At 46.0% G+C, this 19,378-nt stretch overlaps 1 protein-coding gene across 1 annotated transcript in view; it reads left to right on the top strand.

Moving 5' to 3' along the window:
- Positions 1-19,100, top strand: part of LOC122794877 (nuclear autoantigen Sp-100-like) — a 1,817,621-nt gene extending 1,798,521 nt beyond the window's left edge. The window contains exons 7-8 of the mRNA XM_044063477.1: positions 18,677-18,751; positions 18,979-19,100. Of these exons, the coding sequence (XP_043919412.1) occupies positions 18,677-18,751; positions 18,979-19,100 (197 nt within the window). The remainder of the gene's footprint in view (positions 1-18,676; positions 18,752-18,978) is intronic.
- Positions 19,101-19,378: the final 278 nt, after the last annotated feature.

The following is a 19,378-nucleotide window of genomic DNA, read 5'->3' as shown; positions in this document are numbered from 1 at the left end:
GAAAAGAAAGTAAACAGCTGGTCTGATTTTCTTAAAGTTTTTGTTCTGTCCAGGTAAAACCTCAATTGTCTGTGAACATCCAAATAAATGTAAACAATACTCTCCCTTGTTAGAGAATTTAGGAAAAGAACAGGCAGGTCAATAGTCAGTCGAAAGAAAGGAAGGATTGGTCCGCAGTGGTACTCTGTACTAAGCAACCTTATTTGTTTTTTCATAAGGACAAAGAGCTTGGAGCTCGGAAATGCATCTGTTATTAGGAATAGCCACCAGAAAAAGGGATTTCCAGGGTAGAAACTTGGTCACACTTGGCTGCTGGTTTGAAGGGGGACCGTATCAAAGATTGTAGGACAAGGGACTCCAGGTTCTGTGGGCTGCTTAATTGGAGGTCTTGAATGGTAGATTCCCTTCAAAAAGGTGTTGCTTGGGCGATGAGACATCAATGAGGAATCACCAAAACTGTTATGAAACTTCAAAATGGCAGCTAAATGAACATGAATGGTTGAAGCTGCAGATCCCTGCTTGAAGAAATCAGATACGTGCTGGAGCACAGCAGAGATGGGTGCATAAAATGGATCTAAATCTCTGTCTAGACCAAATAGAAAATCTTTTCCATTTGTCAGCATAAAGTTTCCTGGTGGATGGTTTGAGAAGCCAGAATGTGTCATACTGGAATGGAAAGATTTACAATGCCTGGAAATCATTGGAAGTGGAGAAACCAAGCTGTGAGCTTGAGGCTGGAAAGGTTTGGGTGACTCAGCCCCTGAGGGTGAGAGATCAGATTATCCAGAATCCATGGTCTGCAAAGAAAATGAGGCCAGAGAAAGGGAAACCATACTTGAGGCCAAAAGGGGGCTATGAGGATCATCTTGCTTTTCAACCGAAGGGCTTTCTTCAGGACTAGAGGAATCAGAGGAATGGGAGGATAAGCATAAAGAAGTCCCGTGGGCCATCGTAAGTGCGTCCCTTGGGGACTCCACCGGTGGAGGAATAAGGATGAAATAGTTGCTGCGCTTGTGGTTGGACAGGGAAGCAGATTGATCCCAGCAAGGCTGGCCCCAATGGCTAAAAATCTTCACTGCTAAATTGGGGTCGAGGGGCCACTCGTGAGGTGGAAGAATGCACCTGCTCAATTTGTCCGTGATCACGTTGGAAATCCCTGGAATATGCATTGCTGTCAGAAAGCAGTTGGAAGATATTGCCCATTGCCAAACTCGCATGGTCTCTCGACCACAGGGGATAGGACTTGGTTCCACCTTGTTGATGTAACAGACTACTGACCTGTCCGATTGGATAGCAACAGTTCCGGAAGGAAGGGCAGTCTGAAATGCCGCCAACGCTAAGAGCACTGCAGATCGACCTTTACATTGGACCATGTACCTTGGACAGTCATTCCCTAATAATTGCCTCCCCACCCTATCAGGGAAGCATCCATGGTCACAGTGGTGTTGGGCTGAGGGGAATGGAAAAGTTGGCTACAAAGTACACCGGGTCTGGCTTCATCCACCAAGAAAGATCCAGTTTGCAGCTATTCATAATGCGGATCTTGGACGACAACAGATACCGATTCGGATACTATTGTGTCAGCAGTAGCCACTGTAAGAGTCTCATGTGAAATCTTGCTAGGGTTACTATAGCTATAGATGCTGACACTGATCTGATCCTAGCAACTTCAGGACCTGTCAAACAGAGACCTTTTCATGACTGAGTATCACCTGGAGCTGAATCTTATTCTTGTAAGTCTGTGATTCGGGAGAGATCGAACAAGAACGAGTGTTGAACTTTACCCCTATAAACTGTAGGGTCTGGTTTGGAGTTAGATAGGAATTTTCCCAGTTTATAGATATTCCTAGGCTGTGCACCAGAGAGAGGGTGTAATGCAAGGCTTTTACCAGCAGATGCTTGGTGAGAGTGGTAAGGAGCCAGTGGTCCAGATATGGAAACACCCGGAATCCTTGCAGGGTCAAGTGAGCTGTGTCTGCTGCCATGCATTTTGTGAACATAATGGGGGATGTAGAGTCTCCAGAGGGCAGGGACAGAATTGGTAATTGGCTCCCAGCTGGAAGGGAAGGAACCTCCTGGAGCGTTTGTCCTCCTTCATGTGGTAATACACATCCCAAAGTTCTATCGAGCACAAGCCTTCCTCCAGAAAGGGGAGAATAGACTGAACTGACACAGTCCGAAATTTTGTCTGGCTGACTAACTTGTTTAAACAGCTGAGGTCCAAAATTGTCCTCTAGTCCCCTGTCTTTTTTGGTACCAGAAAGAACCTTGAATAAAATCAGCATCCTATCTCTTCTGGGACTTTTTGGATGACTCTTTTTACTCTCAGCTGGTTTTATCTGTAAAGCTGCTTCATCCCTTTGACTGGGTGGAACGTCTGGGATTCGCTTTTGAGTTTTTGGGTAAGAGTCAAAAGGGATTTTGTAACCTCTGGAAATTATCTTCTGCACCCAAGAGTCTGTGGTAATAGCCAGGCATCGGGGTGCAGAGAGAGTCGTCCCTCGACTGCTTCCAGAGGAAAGCAATAGGGCTGCTCTTCAGTAGCGCTGATAGGGCTGCCCAGAGAGAACTGGGGTCACACCTCACTCTGAGCCCGCTCCCATTTAAGGAGCCTCATCCTGGATAGGTACTGACATGGCTCCTGGAACAAAGGACGGCACCGTAGAAAAGGCTAGTGCCAGACTTGGAACCAAGGAACCCACAGTCCAGTCCCAGCCCTGAGGAAGACCTGGTTCTGATGAACTGAAGGTAAAAGGGTCGACTCTGGGGCAAAGTGAGGTCCACTACTGGCACAGAAGCCGAGGGTGCTGGGAGAGGAGTCTGTGCAGAGAGCTTTGGAACCTGCAAGGAGGTCGAAGTAGGAGAGTAAGATGGAGTCTGTGAAGCAGGAAACCCAATTCCTAAAAGGAACTGGGATTTTGAATCAGAAGGGATCCCCTTGGCTGTCAGCAGTGGTCCACAAGGCACACATCTAGTAAGGAGAGGCTCCTGGTGGACCTAGTGGATATCTCAGAAGGGGACTCTGGATGCTCTAAGAAGGACTATAAGCCTGTCCCACGAAATGGTCCACAAATGGAGAATATTGAGTCTGTGCATGTACGTCTAGTGGCACCACAGTCTCCATTTTAGTAGGGTCCATCTGGGTTATTGGAGCCGATAAGGGGTTCTGAGCTGTGATCGGTGTTGAGATCAAAGCTTTAGGAACAGTCACATCTGGTGGTGCCATAGACGTTGACTGTGCCAAGGTAGTGTGCGCTGACTGTGTAGACAGAGTCTGTACCAAAGACTGTGCCATAGTCAGACATTTGTTCAGGTACAGAAAATTTAGGAACTTTTTGCTTAGATGGTCTTTTCTTCTCACCAGAGGGTGAGGAGGGAAGTGTGTGTGGCCTCCTTCTTAGGAGTGGGTGAACCCTCTGCGGAGAGAGCCTCTTAGAAAGGTGATTTAAGTAGGTCTTTCAACATTTGTCTCTCATTCACGGTACGAGAGCTAAACCCCAAACAGAGTAAGGGGGTTCTACCAAGAGATGATGCACTCATAAACAGTCATGTAAATTGCTATTGTGCATTTTCCTCCCACACTTCAGGCATTCTTTGAAGCCTTAGGTGCCCTTCTCGTCTGATATATTAGAATCCACAATGTCAGCAAAGGGAAACGATAAAATAACACAACCAAGCAGAAAACAGTAAAAAAACAGGAAGGGAAAAATTACTAACAGTGGTATGTAAAGAATTACCACAGCATCTCGAGAAAAGGGAGTGTACCAGCGGTGGTACAAAGACTGAACAGGTAAAGTTAGAGGTTGGGAAATTGTTAGCGAAACACAGCTATAGGAAAAAGCACACTAGATAATAACACTCTAAACAAATTTGGGTAACCAGAAATATCAAAATAACAGTATATTCCAAAAATATCAGAGACTTAGCTGACAGCTGGCTTGAATACTGCTTTATGGCGACTTGGCAAACTAGATCTGAGGTAACAGGGAGAAGTAGATTATGGGTTAAGTCTTAGCTTGAAAAATTTTGGATGGCGTGAGCTTTGGGTATAAGGCCGACTAGGGCTCGGAACCGAACTCATCAGTGATGAATGGAATATGAAGATTAACAACATCAGATCTATTGGTTCCGAGGAACTGTCTGCCTCGGCTCCACTGGTATTGGAGCCATTGTTTTTTCAAGTTAGGAGCCGGTCCCCTGCTTTGGAGCCGGTATCTCCTACATTGAGGTCCCCCCATTACAAGTTGCAGCATCCCTAGCTCTGTCATCTCTATCTTCTAGAAGCCTTAATGATTTTGATGTGGATCGCATGGTGCAGAGACTATTAAGGACACCGGTGCTGGCAAAACTTTTGTCGGAACCAACTATACCTGTCTTTCCTATTTCAATTCCTCTTCTGACCTGAGCTGCTGGATCTGAGCTGGAATGTGCAGAGCTGATGGTGTTGGAACTGTTGGGACCGAGACCTACTCCAGGATCATCGTGTCAGACTGCTCTGACTACTTCATTGCCATCTGAGGAGTCTACGAGCCGATATTCACCAGTCTGGTCCGGGGAGGGAAGTCTAGCACAGGTTTTTCACATCCGATCTTGCCTCTTGGGGCCTCTGCTCATGTGAGTTGGGTGCCTACCTCTGCTTTGGAGCCTACTCCCATGGTTCTGGTGGGACCTTCTGGTTCTTCAGAGCCGGGGGTTTCTTCGGATCATGGGCAGAGGGCTTTTCAGGCCATGAGGAGAGCACTCTCTAGTGGTGGCCGCACCTTCGGGCCCAGCCATTCCTCCCCATAGGGCACCTATGTCCATCTCTGCGCAACCAATTCCACACAAGCGTAGAGACCCAGACCCTCAGGATGCCCCAGTGGGCAAACCCATCTCTTCCGAAATCTCTCTGGGGTACTCCTCTGAATAGGCACCCCCCCAGAAAAGAGCATGCAAGAGGAAGCATTTGGACTCCCCGCAGGAGTCAGTCACGTCAGACACAGACCTCAATGAATCTGGAGGGTCCCCACGGTCGCCTTCTGAGGACATCTCTTTTGCTGACATCCTAGAGATCCTTGGAGGCAGCTGGAAGCCCATCACTGCATCTGACAAGGAGTCTTTTTACCTAAAGACTTTCGGGTCTCGACCTTCCACCACTTGGGCGTCTCCACCTTTCGATGGGCTTGTGGATTTAGTTTGTCAGAAGCGTGGGAGTCTCCAGACACAGTGGAGCCCGTCCCTAGGAGGACAAATTTATTACTTCCCCTGAAGATAAAGCTTTTTTGAGAAAAGGTGTCCCGGTAGATGCTGTGGTGGTGGCGGCAGCCACCAAGAAGGAGTTGTCGGAAACGTCCACTTCTTTGCATCCTCTGAACAAAGATTTGCACACTATGGACCAATATGGAAAGCCTATGTTTTCTTCAGTGACTTTACTCTTTGGCCCCTGAACTACCTAACCCACTTCACTAGATTAGAGAGATGAAGAATTTGGAGATGCTCCTTAGGATTTAGTAGCTGAGAGGATAGCAGATAGGGTACATCATCCCAGCTCTCCACCATTAACTCGGTAGTGAACTCATCTATGAGGCTCGTTTCTTATGCTGCTGATGGAGCGAGTAAGTCAGTGGGTTCAGGAATTGCCCTCAGGAGACCTTCCTGTATGCGCTTGTAAACACTCCCTTCGATGGCTCTTCTCTTTTTGGTCTAAGGTTAGAGAGACTAACCAGGTGTGAACAGGAAGGAAAAACTCTCGGCCATCAGTGTCATTTTTCCACCCCTTCTAGACCCTATCGCAAGGGTCAAAAGGGGGGAAAGATGTGGTTTTGGAAATCCCAGAGGGTTTTTCCAGACGCAGGTGGTGAACCTGCTTCCAGGGGCAGAAAAGGAGATAATAATGGAAGACTGCGGCCATGCGGCAGAGGAGGTCTGCAGAATCAAGGCAACTGGGAATCCTTTTTCAGTAAGCCCTTTCGGCACTCTTGAAAGGAGGCCCACCTGTCTCACTCTGGATGTAGTCGGGATCCCTTATCTTTGTACCCAGACTCCTGGCTAAAAATAAGACATGGATACAAAGCATCATATCCAGAGGCTCCTCCATACCCTCTTCCATGCCACCCCACAAAGCAAAAGGATCCCGGACGTTCCACCCAGTCGCAGGAATGAAGCAACCATAGAAATTCAACAGTTGCTAGAAAAGAGTCCGTGCCCACAGACCAGATAGGATCCTGGACTTCCTCAAGGTTCTTTCTGGTTCCAAAGAAGACCAATATTGGATCTCAGCAGACCGAACAAATCAGTAAAAAAGACTAAGTTCTGAATGGTCAAACTGCAGACGATACTTCCCTTTCTTCTTGGAAAAGACAACTGGATGTGTTCTCTAGATTTCCAGGCTGCTTACTACCATACAAGAATGGACAGACCATCCAGGAGTCATCTGCGCTTTCGGATGGGAGCCAGCCATTATCAATTTTGAGCTTTGCCCTTTGGCCGCACTACAGTCCCCAGAGTGTTCTCCAAATGTATGGCAGTGGTCATGGCTCACCTGAGATGTTTAGCATTCAGAGTGTTTCCATACCTAGAAGACTGGCTCCTGTCACCATCCAGCATCTACTAATACAAGCAAGAGCACTACCTTACAGCTCTTTGCGCATTTTGGCATTACTATAAACTACGAAAAATCACCCTTACTGCCATCTCAACAGATCTTGATAGACATAACTAAAATGATGCTAAAGCTTCCAACAGAAAGGCTACAGGTCCTTCGAGCAGAACAGTTTGATCTCCTGTTCAAAACAAAAACTCAAAAAAGGGAAGTTATGAAAGTACTTGGCACGATGGCAGCAGCAATCCGTGTAATTCTTCTAGCTCATATACACATGAGAATTCTACAATGGCTTCTCTTTACACAGTGGTCCATGCAGGAACTCCCAATGTCTCACCAAATGACGGAATCTTGCAGAAAATATCTATATTGGTGGCTTCACTTAGACAAGTGACATTAGTCCGACCTTTTATTCTCCCAATTCCAGTAGCCAGTGTGACCAGGGATGCTTCCCAGATGGGGGAGGACATTATCGGGGAAGAACAGCCCAAGTTACATGGCAGAATCACGAGGCCCACTTGCATATCTAAAAGTCCCAAATCCAAAAAAGACTCTACTATTACTATTTGCTCCATCACATAAGTCATCCTCTCTCTTCTTCAATATATCCACTAACAATGGCACCATAATATCCCCTGATCCTACGACCAAACTTCTTGGTGTCACAATAGACCACAACCTCAACTTTGATTCCCATATTAACTTAACTATCAAATCAATCAATAGAAAACTTGGATCTCTCTACAGACTTAAACCCTTCCTCACTCCCTCAGCCAGAAGTACTTTAGCACAAACCCACCTACTCTCTACCCTATTTTATGCCTCTCCAATCTATACAAACCTAACTAAAAGTAACCTCAACAAACTAGCAACAGCTTACCATAACATAGCCAGATTTGCAACAGGAGCCCCATTTCGTACCCACCATTGCTCTACCAAACAGCTAGGCTGGCTAGAACTACAAAATCATATACGACTTCTGCAACTCACTATTACCCACAATATCTTTCATCAGCCCACTATACCCTATTCCCTTTTACCCCATATAAAAACATCTCTTCCCTACGCTCTGCTACCAAACTACTAGCTGCCTCCAACAAATCCAACAACAAAGCTGGGGATAGTCTGTTTTCCAGCTGTACTGCACCCATCTGGAACAAACTTCCAAGTGAAGTTATGTCTATTACCTCTTTACCTACTTTCAAGAAGCATATAAAATCATGGCTTTACTCCCAGTGGCTCTTCCCTTGTTCTAACCCTGACTAATCCTTTTTTGTTCCATGCCTTTTCCTTTCTCCTATCTATAACAAGGTATTCTCTTGCTTTTTCTTTACTTCTCATCTATTCTTGGATTCTCAATACCACTATGATGGATGGATGTTTAAAAGAAGAATCTAATGTACTTTTTCCTGTTGATGCTACTAGTAGTTTTAGACTTTTATGAAAATGTTATGTACTACAGTCTGTCTGTTAAATACACCCTCTACAACTATGTTTGTAAAATTGTCTTACTGTGGAGCTTGTCTCCCTGGGCCTCTACTGAAAATGGACATTAATCCAGCTAGACTAGCCCGGTCAACAAATGTCCTAGAGATGAGAGCGGTGCTTCTAGTGTTGGAAGCATTCTAAGACTCTCTTCCATTAGCAACAACTGCAATCCAGACATGTCCATTGTATGGTATGTAAATAAACAAGGAGGAACCAAATCTTATCCCCTTTTTCGAGAGGCCCTGAGAGCATGTCAGTGGGCAATGCCCTTCCGACACTTTCGGATAGTAATGCACATCCCAGGGAGATCCAATCTGATGGCGGACAAACTCGGCAGAGAAATATTGATGCTCCACGAGTGGTCCCTCAAGCAAGACGTAGTGGAAATGATTTTCCAAAGACAGGACAAGCCTTGCTGCGATCTCTTTGCCATGAACACAAAATGCAGCAGCTACTTTGCCCTAATTCCCCCTCCGGGGAAACCCCCAAGGGATGCATTACTGCACGATTGGCCCCCGGGTCTCCTCTACTCTTTTCCTCCATTTCCATTGATGCCCAAAGTTCTTCAGAAAGCCAGCAGATTGGGAAGGACCTTAATACTCATAGCCCCTTACTGGCCTCATCAAATTTGGTTCCTTTTTTTGCGGCCTCATCTTCAGGAGAAACCTTGTATTCTGGACCCAGTGCCGGATCTTCTGATTCACTCATTGGGAATTTCTTGCCCATCCCTTCAAACCCTCAAACTGACAGCTTGGCTGCTCCAATTCCAAATATAGCCAGGCTACAAAATCTTTCATCCGCTGCATGACACTTTTTGATATCTTCTCACAAGACATCAATGAGAAATGTATGTCTTGGCAAATGGAAAATATTTTCAGTTTGGTCATCTGAGAATCCTACTGACCCTTATTTAGGATCTATATCTTCTATTCTGGAGTTCTTGACAAAACTTTTTAATGAGGGGGCAGCTGCAGCTGCTATCTGGGTCCAATTGGCAGCAATTGCAAATTTTCACTTTGGAAATGGTGGACCAAATATGTCCCACAGACTGTCTAAAGCATTTCTGAGAGGCACTAATCTTTTGAGACTACCTATTTAATCCCCCACTAACACCATGGAGTCTAAGTTTTGTTCTGTCTGGGATAATCCACCCCCCTTCTGAACCCGCATCATCATGCAAATGAGTTTTTGACAGATTACAGTTTTTGACAAACTATCTTATAGTGGCCATCATATCAGCTAGTGTCAGAACTACAGGCTTTATCAATCAAACCTCCTTACCTATTTTTACACAATGACAGAGTAATACTATGTACAATCCTGTCCTTTTTGCCAAAAGTATGTTCAGAGTCCAACCTAAATCAATCCATAGACCGACCAGTCTTTTTCCCTAAATATGGCAGTAAGGCAGAATATATGCTACACCAACCTGATGTTCATAGACAATTACATTTCTATTTATGCAGAACAAAAGAGTTTAGAAAAGTCTGATCAACTGTATCATTTTCTGATTCAAAGAAAGGTGGACCAGTAGCAAAAACCACTCTAGGTGGTTATTAGACTGCATTTTGTTCAATTATAATTCAGTGAATAAACAACTGCCAAACAATATAAAGGCTCATTCTACTAAGGCAGTTTGTACTTCTGCATTTTGTGCTAAGTTGCCAATAGATACCATTTGTGCAGCGGCAACTTGGGTGACGCCTCATAAACTTATCACTTATTACAAAGTAGATTTGGCCTCCAGGGACAGGGCCTCGTTTGGATCCACTGTTCTGAAGAACATACTCCTGTGAGCCACCCAGGAATCATGGTGCTAGGGACGCTGTCCCATCAGTAGAGAATGAAGACGAGATAGGACAACTTCACATAAAGAAGTTATGTACTTGCCATAACGTTCCATGTGAGTTGTCCATCTCGCCTTCATTCTTGTGTCCCACCCTCCAACCCCCAGCCTGTGGCTTCTAGTAGATCAAGAGATGTCTGATGCCTGCTTGGCTTTGACCCTGTTCTGGTCTTCTAAACAACTGGGAGATGGACAGACACAGACAGATCCCTGTCCTATGATAGAAACCTCATTTGACTGAAACTATAAGACTGAATTTCAACTTACTAAACTGTAAACTGGTTGTGCGATCCTGGCGTTGGTATATATAGTTGTGGGGGTGGGGGACATGCCCCCCCCACCTAGTCTGGTTTTATATGGTCCAGTTTACAATTTAGTATATTGAAATGGAGTATTATGGGTTTCAGTCTTAAGGGTTTGTCAAGTGACTTTTCAGTCTTATTTATGGTCTCAGTCAATTGAGTTTGTCAAATGAGGTTTCTATCATAGGACAGGGATCCATATATATATATATATATTGTGTGTGTGTGTGCGCACGTTTGTGGGCTGCGTGCCCCACACCCCCTGCTAATTAAATATACCAACGCCAAGACTGCACAACAGTGGAGAAGGGACAAATTCCATCATTGTCTTCTGGTGGGTGGACCCATGAAGAATGCATCATTCAATGAAACGTCAACATTTTAAAAAGTTTGTTTGCAGTGCTGGAATGTATACTAGTGAGTTGGGGGAGGGGTGTAATAGAGTTAAGACTAAATACGCTGAATATAAGTGGCTGGTCCTTTTAACTTCAATTTCTACCCAATCATTTGGGTCATGTTTTCTCTATTTTTGCATTTTTGTTTTATTCAGTCAGTCAGTGTATGGCTGTTAGCGTTGTCACCTCACAGCAAGAGGTTGTCTGGTTCAATCCTTGGCTGGGGTGCCTTCTGTGTAGAGTTTTCATGTCCTCCCTGTGGTCATACGGTTTCCCTCTGGGTGCTCCGGTTTCCTCCCTCATCCCAAAGCCATGCTGTACGTGGATTGGACACTCTAAATTGGCCCTAGGCATGACTGCGTGTGTGTGCCTTCTGTGGAAGGTTGGGCACCGGGCTGGCAACTTGACACCATAAAACTCTAGTGCCAATCATGAACGGACAGGTGATCTGCTGTGGCGACCACTAACCGGGAAAAGCCGAAAGAAGATTTTCAGTCATTGTATAACTTTTTCCATATTGTAGTACTTGAATTAAAATATCAGAAACATTAGGATAATATGTAAAAGTAAACCTACATTTTTGTCTCATTACTAGAACTGTTCAGAATCAGAACTAGGACAAGCACAAGCTTTCTTTGTATCTCATTGTTGCTCTGTACCGGAACTATAAAACGAGCACACACTTTCTTATATGTCATTGTTCTCTGTACAGAACTGTTTGGACAACAGAATAAATCTTTCAAGTGTAACTTCTGTACCAATTTAAGTAACTGTCCATTTAACATAAAATCTATTTGCATTTGTCAGCACATACTACTTTGAGGTGGTGTGGCCCGTGTTATAGCCAGAAATAGTATGTACAGTAGGGTTAAATCCATTAAATGTAGAAAAATTGAACTGACAGTCTCAATGAATTAAGAAAAAAATGTGAGTAGCAAACTGGGATAACATTTGCAAACAGTACTAGTTTCCCACCTCTACAACTTGTTGCATTTCAGCCATTCCTAGTCTCAGTCCCAGTAATTTCATTTAAAGCATTATTTAGGTACACTGTTAAGAAAAGGTGTCTGATTTTTCTCCTGCACCTTGTTCACTGTTCATATTTGAAGTTCTGGTGCTAATAGGTTAGGAAAAATGAGAAGTCTAAAAGTTCTAAAATTACTATTGTAATGATCACCTTGGCTTCAGTGGATTGACTCATCATTTTCTGGCCTCACTAAATTCCCTCCTGTGTGGCTGGAATTTTTTTCCATGGCCCAAAAAAAAGCTGAATTGAAAAGATGACAAAGCCTCCATTACATTTCTGATTTTTTCCATTTGTATTTTTCTAATTGTTCACTTTCTGATTCAATTAACTAATTTTATGATTTAAAACTAAAGCATCTCTGCTAGAAAGTTACTATTGATACAATTCTTTAATTTCTCCACTGATTTACAATGGTTTAGTTGAGTCCGAGTATCCAGAGGAAACATAGGCAGGTGTAAATCATGGGTCAAGATTGAATCCCAGAACTTGGATTCTGAATCTGTACTTGTGTTACTACATTGCAGATGGCCTTCTTTAGAAGATGGTATGCTCAGACATCACTTCTTTTGTTACCACCCAGGGATATAAATTGCTCTGTGATGCTAGAATTTAACATCAACAATTAGCTTTTCTGTTCCTAAGCACTTAGCGTTGGTCATTTCAAAGCTGGTGCTATGATGATGTTTCACAGTTTTATGGGTATGCCTCACAGGGAGGTAGTGTCTCCCATCACATTCTGACTACTGTGTTTTACTAACTGGGTATGTTAAGTTGTCAAACTCGCCTTCATTCTTGCTGGATGGGTTTGGAGCCGATCCTCGGCTCCGACTTGGCACTTGCTAAGCTCGAGAGCTAATTTTACCAGCTCGAGGCAACCCTATATCCCATGATGCAAGGCGTGACTACCCAGATCTCGTTTGCCGCTTCGCAAAGAGGTCTCCTTTTACCAGCTCAGGTAGAGTTTTAGTATTTTTATACTAAAGTCAGTCAGAAAAATTTCCATTTTCCTTATTTCTTTTTCTTAAGAGTTAGTGTTAACTAGTAATCTATCTTGCCCTATATTACCTTTCTACTTTGTATTGGGGATAGTTTTTTCCTCCCTTCAGGCCTTAAGCCTCCCTTCCATTATTTTTCTGTCAGGAAGTGTGGGTGTGTTAATCAGTTTTCCCCTTTTATTAGCTAACTGTGTGACTTGTGTGTGTGTGTGTGTTTTTTGTGTTTGGCATACCATGTCCAAAGAAGTAAAGGTCTCAGGCTTCAAGAAGTGTGACTCGTGCCATCAGAAAATGTCTCTGACAGACGGTCACACTTCTTGTGTTTACTGCCTGGGGCCTCTACACCTGCAGGACTCCTGTGCTATTTTGTCACTCCTTCAGCCAGAGAGTCCTGCAGGAACGTAGGAACAAATTAATCCTACGTGGCTTGTTGAAGCCAGAGGGCTCCCCGACCAAGACTGGGTCGGGAAAGCCGTCTAAGCCACCTAAAGCCCAGGCTGTGGGTCCTAAGCCTTCGGCGGTGGCTCCGACTCCTTCGGAGTCGAGATCGGCTCTGGCTGGAGCCGATCTTTCTATCTCTGAGGTGGTGGTATCGGTGCCGGCTGGCTCCGATACACTTGCACCGATGTCTGTCTGCTCTGGCCGGAGCCGACGCATCTTTGACCAGGACTGGTGCCGATAAGCTGTCTGCTCCAACTGGAACCGAAGGGTCTTCGGCTCCGATGGCTCCTTCCAAGAAGAGATCTCGGTCCCCTTCCCTGGAGTCAATTCGCTCGGCTCAGGGATCTCCTCTGCTTTCGGAGCGGAGTCATCGGAGCCAATCTTCAAGGTCTTCCAGGCTATCAGACCATGACATGGAGAGGGTGGTAAGTAGACTGCTGAAGTCACAGGCACTGGCCCAGATGCTCCATAGCCAGTCTCAGCAGACGACCGCTATCCCTCATCCCCCTGAAATTCCTCCTCCGACTCTCCTTCAGAGTTTGGAGTCGGAGCTTCTCGGAACGTTGACCGTGGGTGCGCCGGAGCCGATACCTCCCCTGTCGGCTCCGTTGTCTTCAACTCTGATTTCCTCCATGAGACCTTCCTTGGAGGGATCCGGTCGTCGAATCTCCCTTGTTGGCTCCGAGGGGGCGAGTGGCATCGGACCCTTGTCCGACCCCACTCTCCCTCTTGGAGCTTCAGCATTGGTGAGCTCAGCACTGACATCAGCCTCGGAGCCTTCTCTTTCGGCGGGACCGGGGATTCCTGTTTCTTCGGAGCGGGAGTCTTCTGGCCTCCCTGGAAGGGGAGCCTTTGAGGTGATGAGGAGTGTTCTAGCCCCAGAGCAGAGTCAATGGTCAATTCCATTAGCTCCTCCCTCTTCGGTGCCTGTCGATGTCTCTTCCCATTCTCTTGCTCCCGGACCCAGAGATCCATCGCTCCAGGTTTCCCCATTGGGAAGAACTTCCTCTTCCGAGGTTTCTCCTGATCCTTCGGGGGAGCCCCCGCGTAAGAGGACGTGCAAGAGGAAGCACACAGACTCCCCCGAGTCTACGACATCAGATACTGACTTAGATGAGTCGGAGGGTTCCCCATGGTCCCCCTCTGAGGATGTCTCCTTTTCAGACATCCTGGAACTTCTTAAGCAGAGGGGGAACTGGCCTTCCATTAACCCCTCCGAGGATGAGTCTGTATACCTGGAGGCTTTTGGATCTCGACCCTCCACCTCCTGGGTGTCTCCGCCTTTCGACCCGCTCATGCAAGTGGTGGCTCGAGAGGCGTGGGCGGCCCCGGATTCTGTGGAACCAGTCCCCAGGAGGCCTTCAAAATTCATCACGGCCCCCGCAGACAAACAGTTTCTCACCGAGGGTGTCCCTGTTGATGCCGTGGTGGTGGCGGCTGCCACCAAGAAGGAACTCGCCAATCCTTCTGTACCTGTCCATCCTCCTAACAAGGACTCTAGGACCATGGATAGGTACGGTAAGCGGATGTTTTCTTCAGCGACCTTCTCTATGCGCTCGCTGAACTATCTCTGTCACTTTACCCGGCTTCAGAGAGACATTCTCAAGGAACTAGGCGAGGTGGTTCAGGATCAGTCAGCTGCTGGGGCTCAAGAAAAGATTGCCTCACAGCTCGGAATCCTAAATTCTATAACTAACTCCTCCATGCGGCTCATTTCTTATGCAGCCGATGGGGCGAGTAGAGCCGCAGGCACAGGAGTGGCACTTAGGCGTCAGTCCTAGATGCGGCTTTGTAATTTCATGGACCCCTTTAAGGCGTCCTTCACTAATACTCCCTTCGATGGTTCGGCTTTGTTCGGGCCTCAGGTGAAGGACACTTTGACCAGGTGTGAGCAAGACGGCAAGACTCTTTCTGCCGTAGGAGTCCATTTCTCCACCCCTTCAAGACCCTATCCCAAAGGTCAGAAGGGAGGGAAAATGTGGTTCCATAAATCTCAGGGAGTCACGCCAGAAGCACGTGGTCAGTTTACCCACAGAGGCAGAGGGGGTAATAACAATAGACGCCGCCCTAGGGGGCGGAGGGGGTCCGCAGAATCAGGGTAGCAGAGAGCCTCTCTCTGATAAACCCTTCCAGCACCCCTGAGGTGTTGCCCGACTATCCACCCTTGGAGGCAGTCGGGGAAAGATTGTCGCTGTACCCAACAGCCTGGCGTTCCCTTTCTCAAGACAAATGGGTACAGTCGATCATATCCAAGGGTTACAATATCCCTTTCATGAGATATCCTGTTCCTCATCAATCCCTCCCGGATGTTTCACCCGGTCTAAGGGAGTTGGCAAAGCTGGAGGTATCAAAGCTCCTAGCAAAAAGAGCCATCCAACTAGTGCCAGCAGACCAAGTAGGATCCGGAATCTACTCAAGATTCTTTTTGGTTCCCAAAAAGACGGGAGATTGGAGACCAATTTTAGACTCGGCAAACTAAACATGTTTGTCAAAAAGGCAAGGTTCCGGATGGTCACGCTTCAGTCCATTCTACCCTTTTTGGGCAAGGACAACTGGATGTGCTCAATAGACCTTCAGGATGTGTACTATCACATAAAAAGTCACAGGCGCTCCAGAAGGTTTCTCCGCTTTCGGCTGGGGACCAGTCATTTTCAATTTGGAGCCCTGCCCTTTGGTCTCACTACAGCCCCCAGAGTGTTTCCCAAATGTATGGCAGCGGTCACGGCTTACCTGAGATGTCAAGGATTCCAGGTGTTTCCGTGTCTAGATGACTGGCTCCTCTCTGCCACCACCAGGCATCAACGTCTCAAGGCCAGAGACTACACACTTCACACCTGCAACCAATTGGGGATTTCTATAAACTTCGAAAAATCTTCATTGTCTCCTTGCCAATCTATTACCTTTATAGGCGCAGAATTAGACACTGTCGGGATGTCAGCAAGACTTACAAACCAAAGAATTCTGGACATCCAAAAGTATGTTCGGATCATACTACTCAGCAAAAAGATCAGGGCCAGATTTGTCCTGAAGGTGCTAGGTCTTATGGCTGCGGCCATCATACTCCTTCCTTTAGCTCGCTTCCACATGCGTCTTCTGCAGTGGATGTTGTTCACCCAGTGGTCCTTCCAGCAGCTTCCCATGCGCCACGAGATCTTCGTGACGCAATCGTGCAAGAGTCACCTAACCTGGTGGATGTCTTCTCCGCAACTCCATCAGGGCCGACTGTTTTCCCCCAATCCCGGTTGCCACAGTCACTTTGGATGCCTCTCTGATCGGGTGGGGGGGGGCATTATCAGGGCAGGATGGTCCATGGGACTTGGCAACCCATAGAATACCATCTGGACATAAATGTCCTAGAGATGAGAGCAGTGCTTTTAACGTTGCAAGCCCTCAGCGACTTTCTTCCTTTAGGGACTATTGCAGTTCAGACGGACAACATGTCCGTAGTCTGGTACATCACCAAACAGGGCGGGACCAGATCCTATCCACTGTGTCGAGAAGCTCTCAGACTTTGGCAATGGGCAATCTCCTCTCATCGGTTTCTGATAGCAACGCATATCCCCGGGAAATCCAACCTCTTAGCGGACAGACTGAGCAGAGCTATTCTCATGCCACACGAGTGGTCTCTCAAACAATCAGTAGTGGATGAGATTTTTCAGAAGTGGGGCGTCCCTTGCTGCGACCTTTTTGCTACACCCCAAAACAGCAAATGCCCAGACGTCTTCTCCCTCTTTCCACTACCAGGCCATCCCCCCAGAGACGCTCTAACCCAGGATTGGCCCCGGGGACTTCTTTATGCCTTTCCTCCATTCCCGCTGATACCTCAAGTGATTCAGAAAGCTACCGTCTTGAGAGCCGAGTTGATTCTCATTGCCCCTTACTGGCCTCGACAAATTTGGTTTCCGTCCCTACATAGTCATCTCTTGGTTCAGCCTTGGCATCTGGATCCAATTCCAGATCTTCTGACCCACCATTCGGGTCATCTGTACCAGGCCATTCATTCTCTCAACCTCGCTGCTTGGTTGCTCCACTTCCTTCCTTAGCCAGGCTCCCTATGATTTCTAATCCCGTGCGAGATATCATAGTAGCTTCTCTAAAGTCCTCTACCAGAAGGAGTTATGCTAGCAAATGGCAGCGTTTTTCCTTCTGGGCAAAGTCCAGGGACATAGATCCCTTTACTGCTCCAGTGCAGTCAGTCTTGGACTTACATGCTGAGATTTTTCAGTCGGGTTCTTCCTCTACAGTTAAGGTCCAGCTGGCAGTGATCTCAAATTTTCATGTTGGCTTAGCGGATCAAAACATAATGTCTCACAAGCTTTGCAAAGCCTTTCTTAGAGGGATATTTCTGCTGAAACCTCCAATCAAAGATCCCCCTCCGCAGTGGGACCTGAATTTAATGCTGGCATCCTTGATTCTGCCCCCCTTTGAACCGGCTGCTACATGCTCATTAAAATTTCTTTCCTGGAAGACAATTTTTCTGGTTGCTGTTACTTCAGCCAGGAGGGTGTCTGAACTTCATGCTCTCTGTGTCCGTCCCCCATACTTGGTTTTCCACAAAGATAGAGTATCTTTAAGAACTAATCCATCTTTTTTGCCCAAGGTTGCTTCCCAGATGAATATTAACCAATCTATTGAATTGCCAGTTTTTTTCCCTAACTATTCTGACAGAGCTGAACAGAAACTTCACTGTTTGGATGTCCATCGCCAACTCAGATATTACTTGGACAGAACTAAACAATTCAGAAAATCTGATCAACTGTTTCTTTCTTATGCAGAAAACAGGAAGGGTCTTCCGGTCTCCAAGGTGACCTTATCCAGATGGCTGTCTTCTACCATTTCTCATGTTTATCTCCTTAGGGGCAAGCAACTGCCCTCGAAACCAAACGCACATTCTACCAGACGCCTAGCCACTTCTACAGCATTTCAGGATAGGCTACCTATTGACACCATTTGTGCGGCAGCCACTTGGGTCACTCCTCACACCTTTGTCTCTCATTACAAATTGGACTTGGCCTCCAGAGACAGGGCTAGGTTTGGTTCCACAGTTCTCAAGAGTCTGTTCCATTGAGCCACCCAGGATAGAGGTGCTAGGGATGCAGTCCCATCCAGCAAGAATGAAGGCGAGTTTGACAACTTAACATTAAGAAGTTATGTACCTACCATAACGTTCCATGTTAGTTGTCTTCTCTCGCCTTCTTTCTTGCGTCCCTCCCTCCTTCCCCCTAGCCTGGACAGACCTTGAAGTTGTACTCTTTTTCTGGGTACGATCCATTCTTTCTATGGGCCCTAGTAGGAAGTGTCACTAGTATCTAGTGGTTACTTTGCTTTGTTTCTTTCCACATTTAGTTCCTCCTCTTCCTTTCTGGGAAGAAGGTTACTGGCAGGGTTTTCTATAGCTACCAAACGAGATCTGGGTAGTCACACCTTGCATCATGGGATATAGGGTTGCCTCGAGCTGGTAAAATTAGCTCTCGAGCTTAGCAAGTGCCGAGTCGGAGCAGAGGATCGGCTCCGAACCCATCCAGCAAGAAAGAAGGCGAGAGAAGACAACTAACATGGAACGTTATGGTAGGTACATAACTTCTTATTTTCTTTCCTCTAGGATCTGGTCCTGTAAGTGAGCCTGTATTCACAGATATTTCGTACAACACACCAGTTCCAGATGTTTCCTCATCAGGTATGAAAGCTTTCTCTGCCATCTAATTAATGTATGTATAAACATGAAAATTGGGTAAAATGTGTTTAAACAGTATACAAGAAGTTGGACTTGTATCTCAAGAGAACTGGATACATAATGTAAACTGAACTGTCTGATTCCCAGATGCTAATATATTAGCAGTGCCATCATAAATGGATTGGTTCAAATACCTTTTCTTATTGCATTTTCCCCTTCATATTTTTAAGGGTCTGTTTCGGTCACAGAGATGGAATTTTCAGAAGTTCCTTACAGTGTAGCCTCGCCAGATGTTTCTTCCTCAGGTGAGTTGTCTTTATTGAAATTGCAAGAACATGATGGAACAAGTTGAATTACGAATCTGCCCATTAATACAGATTTTATAAAATGGGTCAGTTATTTGCTTTCTTTACTTTTCTGTCAGTAACATGTAAAATGTGTACTATGCACTGTAAATGTAGATACTGAGCCACAGCAACACAAATAATGAAGCTGCTTATCTTAAACTTAGTCAACCACCAGAGCCTGTATTGCAGACTGCAGTGTATGGTCTCCCAACACAGGTTCATAGGTGTGTACTAGGCTAATGGCCCTGGGAGCCTTTACAAGCCTAGCCCATAGAATTACCCT

The sequence above is a fragment of the Protopterus annectens genome, chromosome 2.part1, assembly GCF_019279795.1.
Source record: "Protopterus annectens isolate FY-2018-M chromosome 2.part1, PAN1.0, whole genome shotgun sequence".
Lineage (NCBI taxonomy): Eukaryota > Metazoa > Chordata > Ceratodontiformes > Protopteridae > Protopterus > Protopterus annectens.
This window is presented reverse-complemented; position numbering and strand designations above follow the sequence as displayed.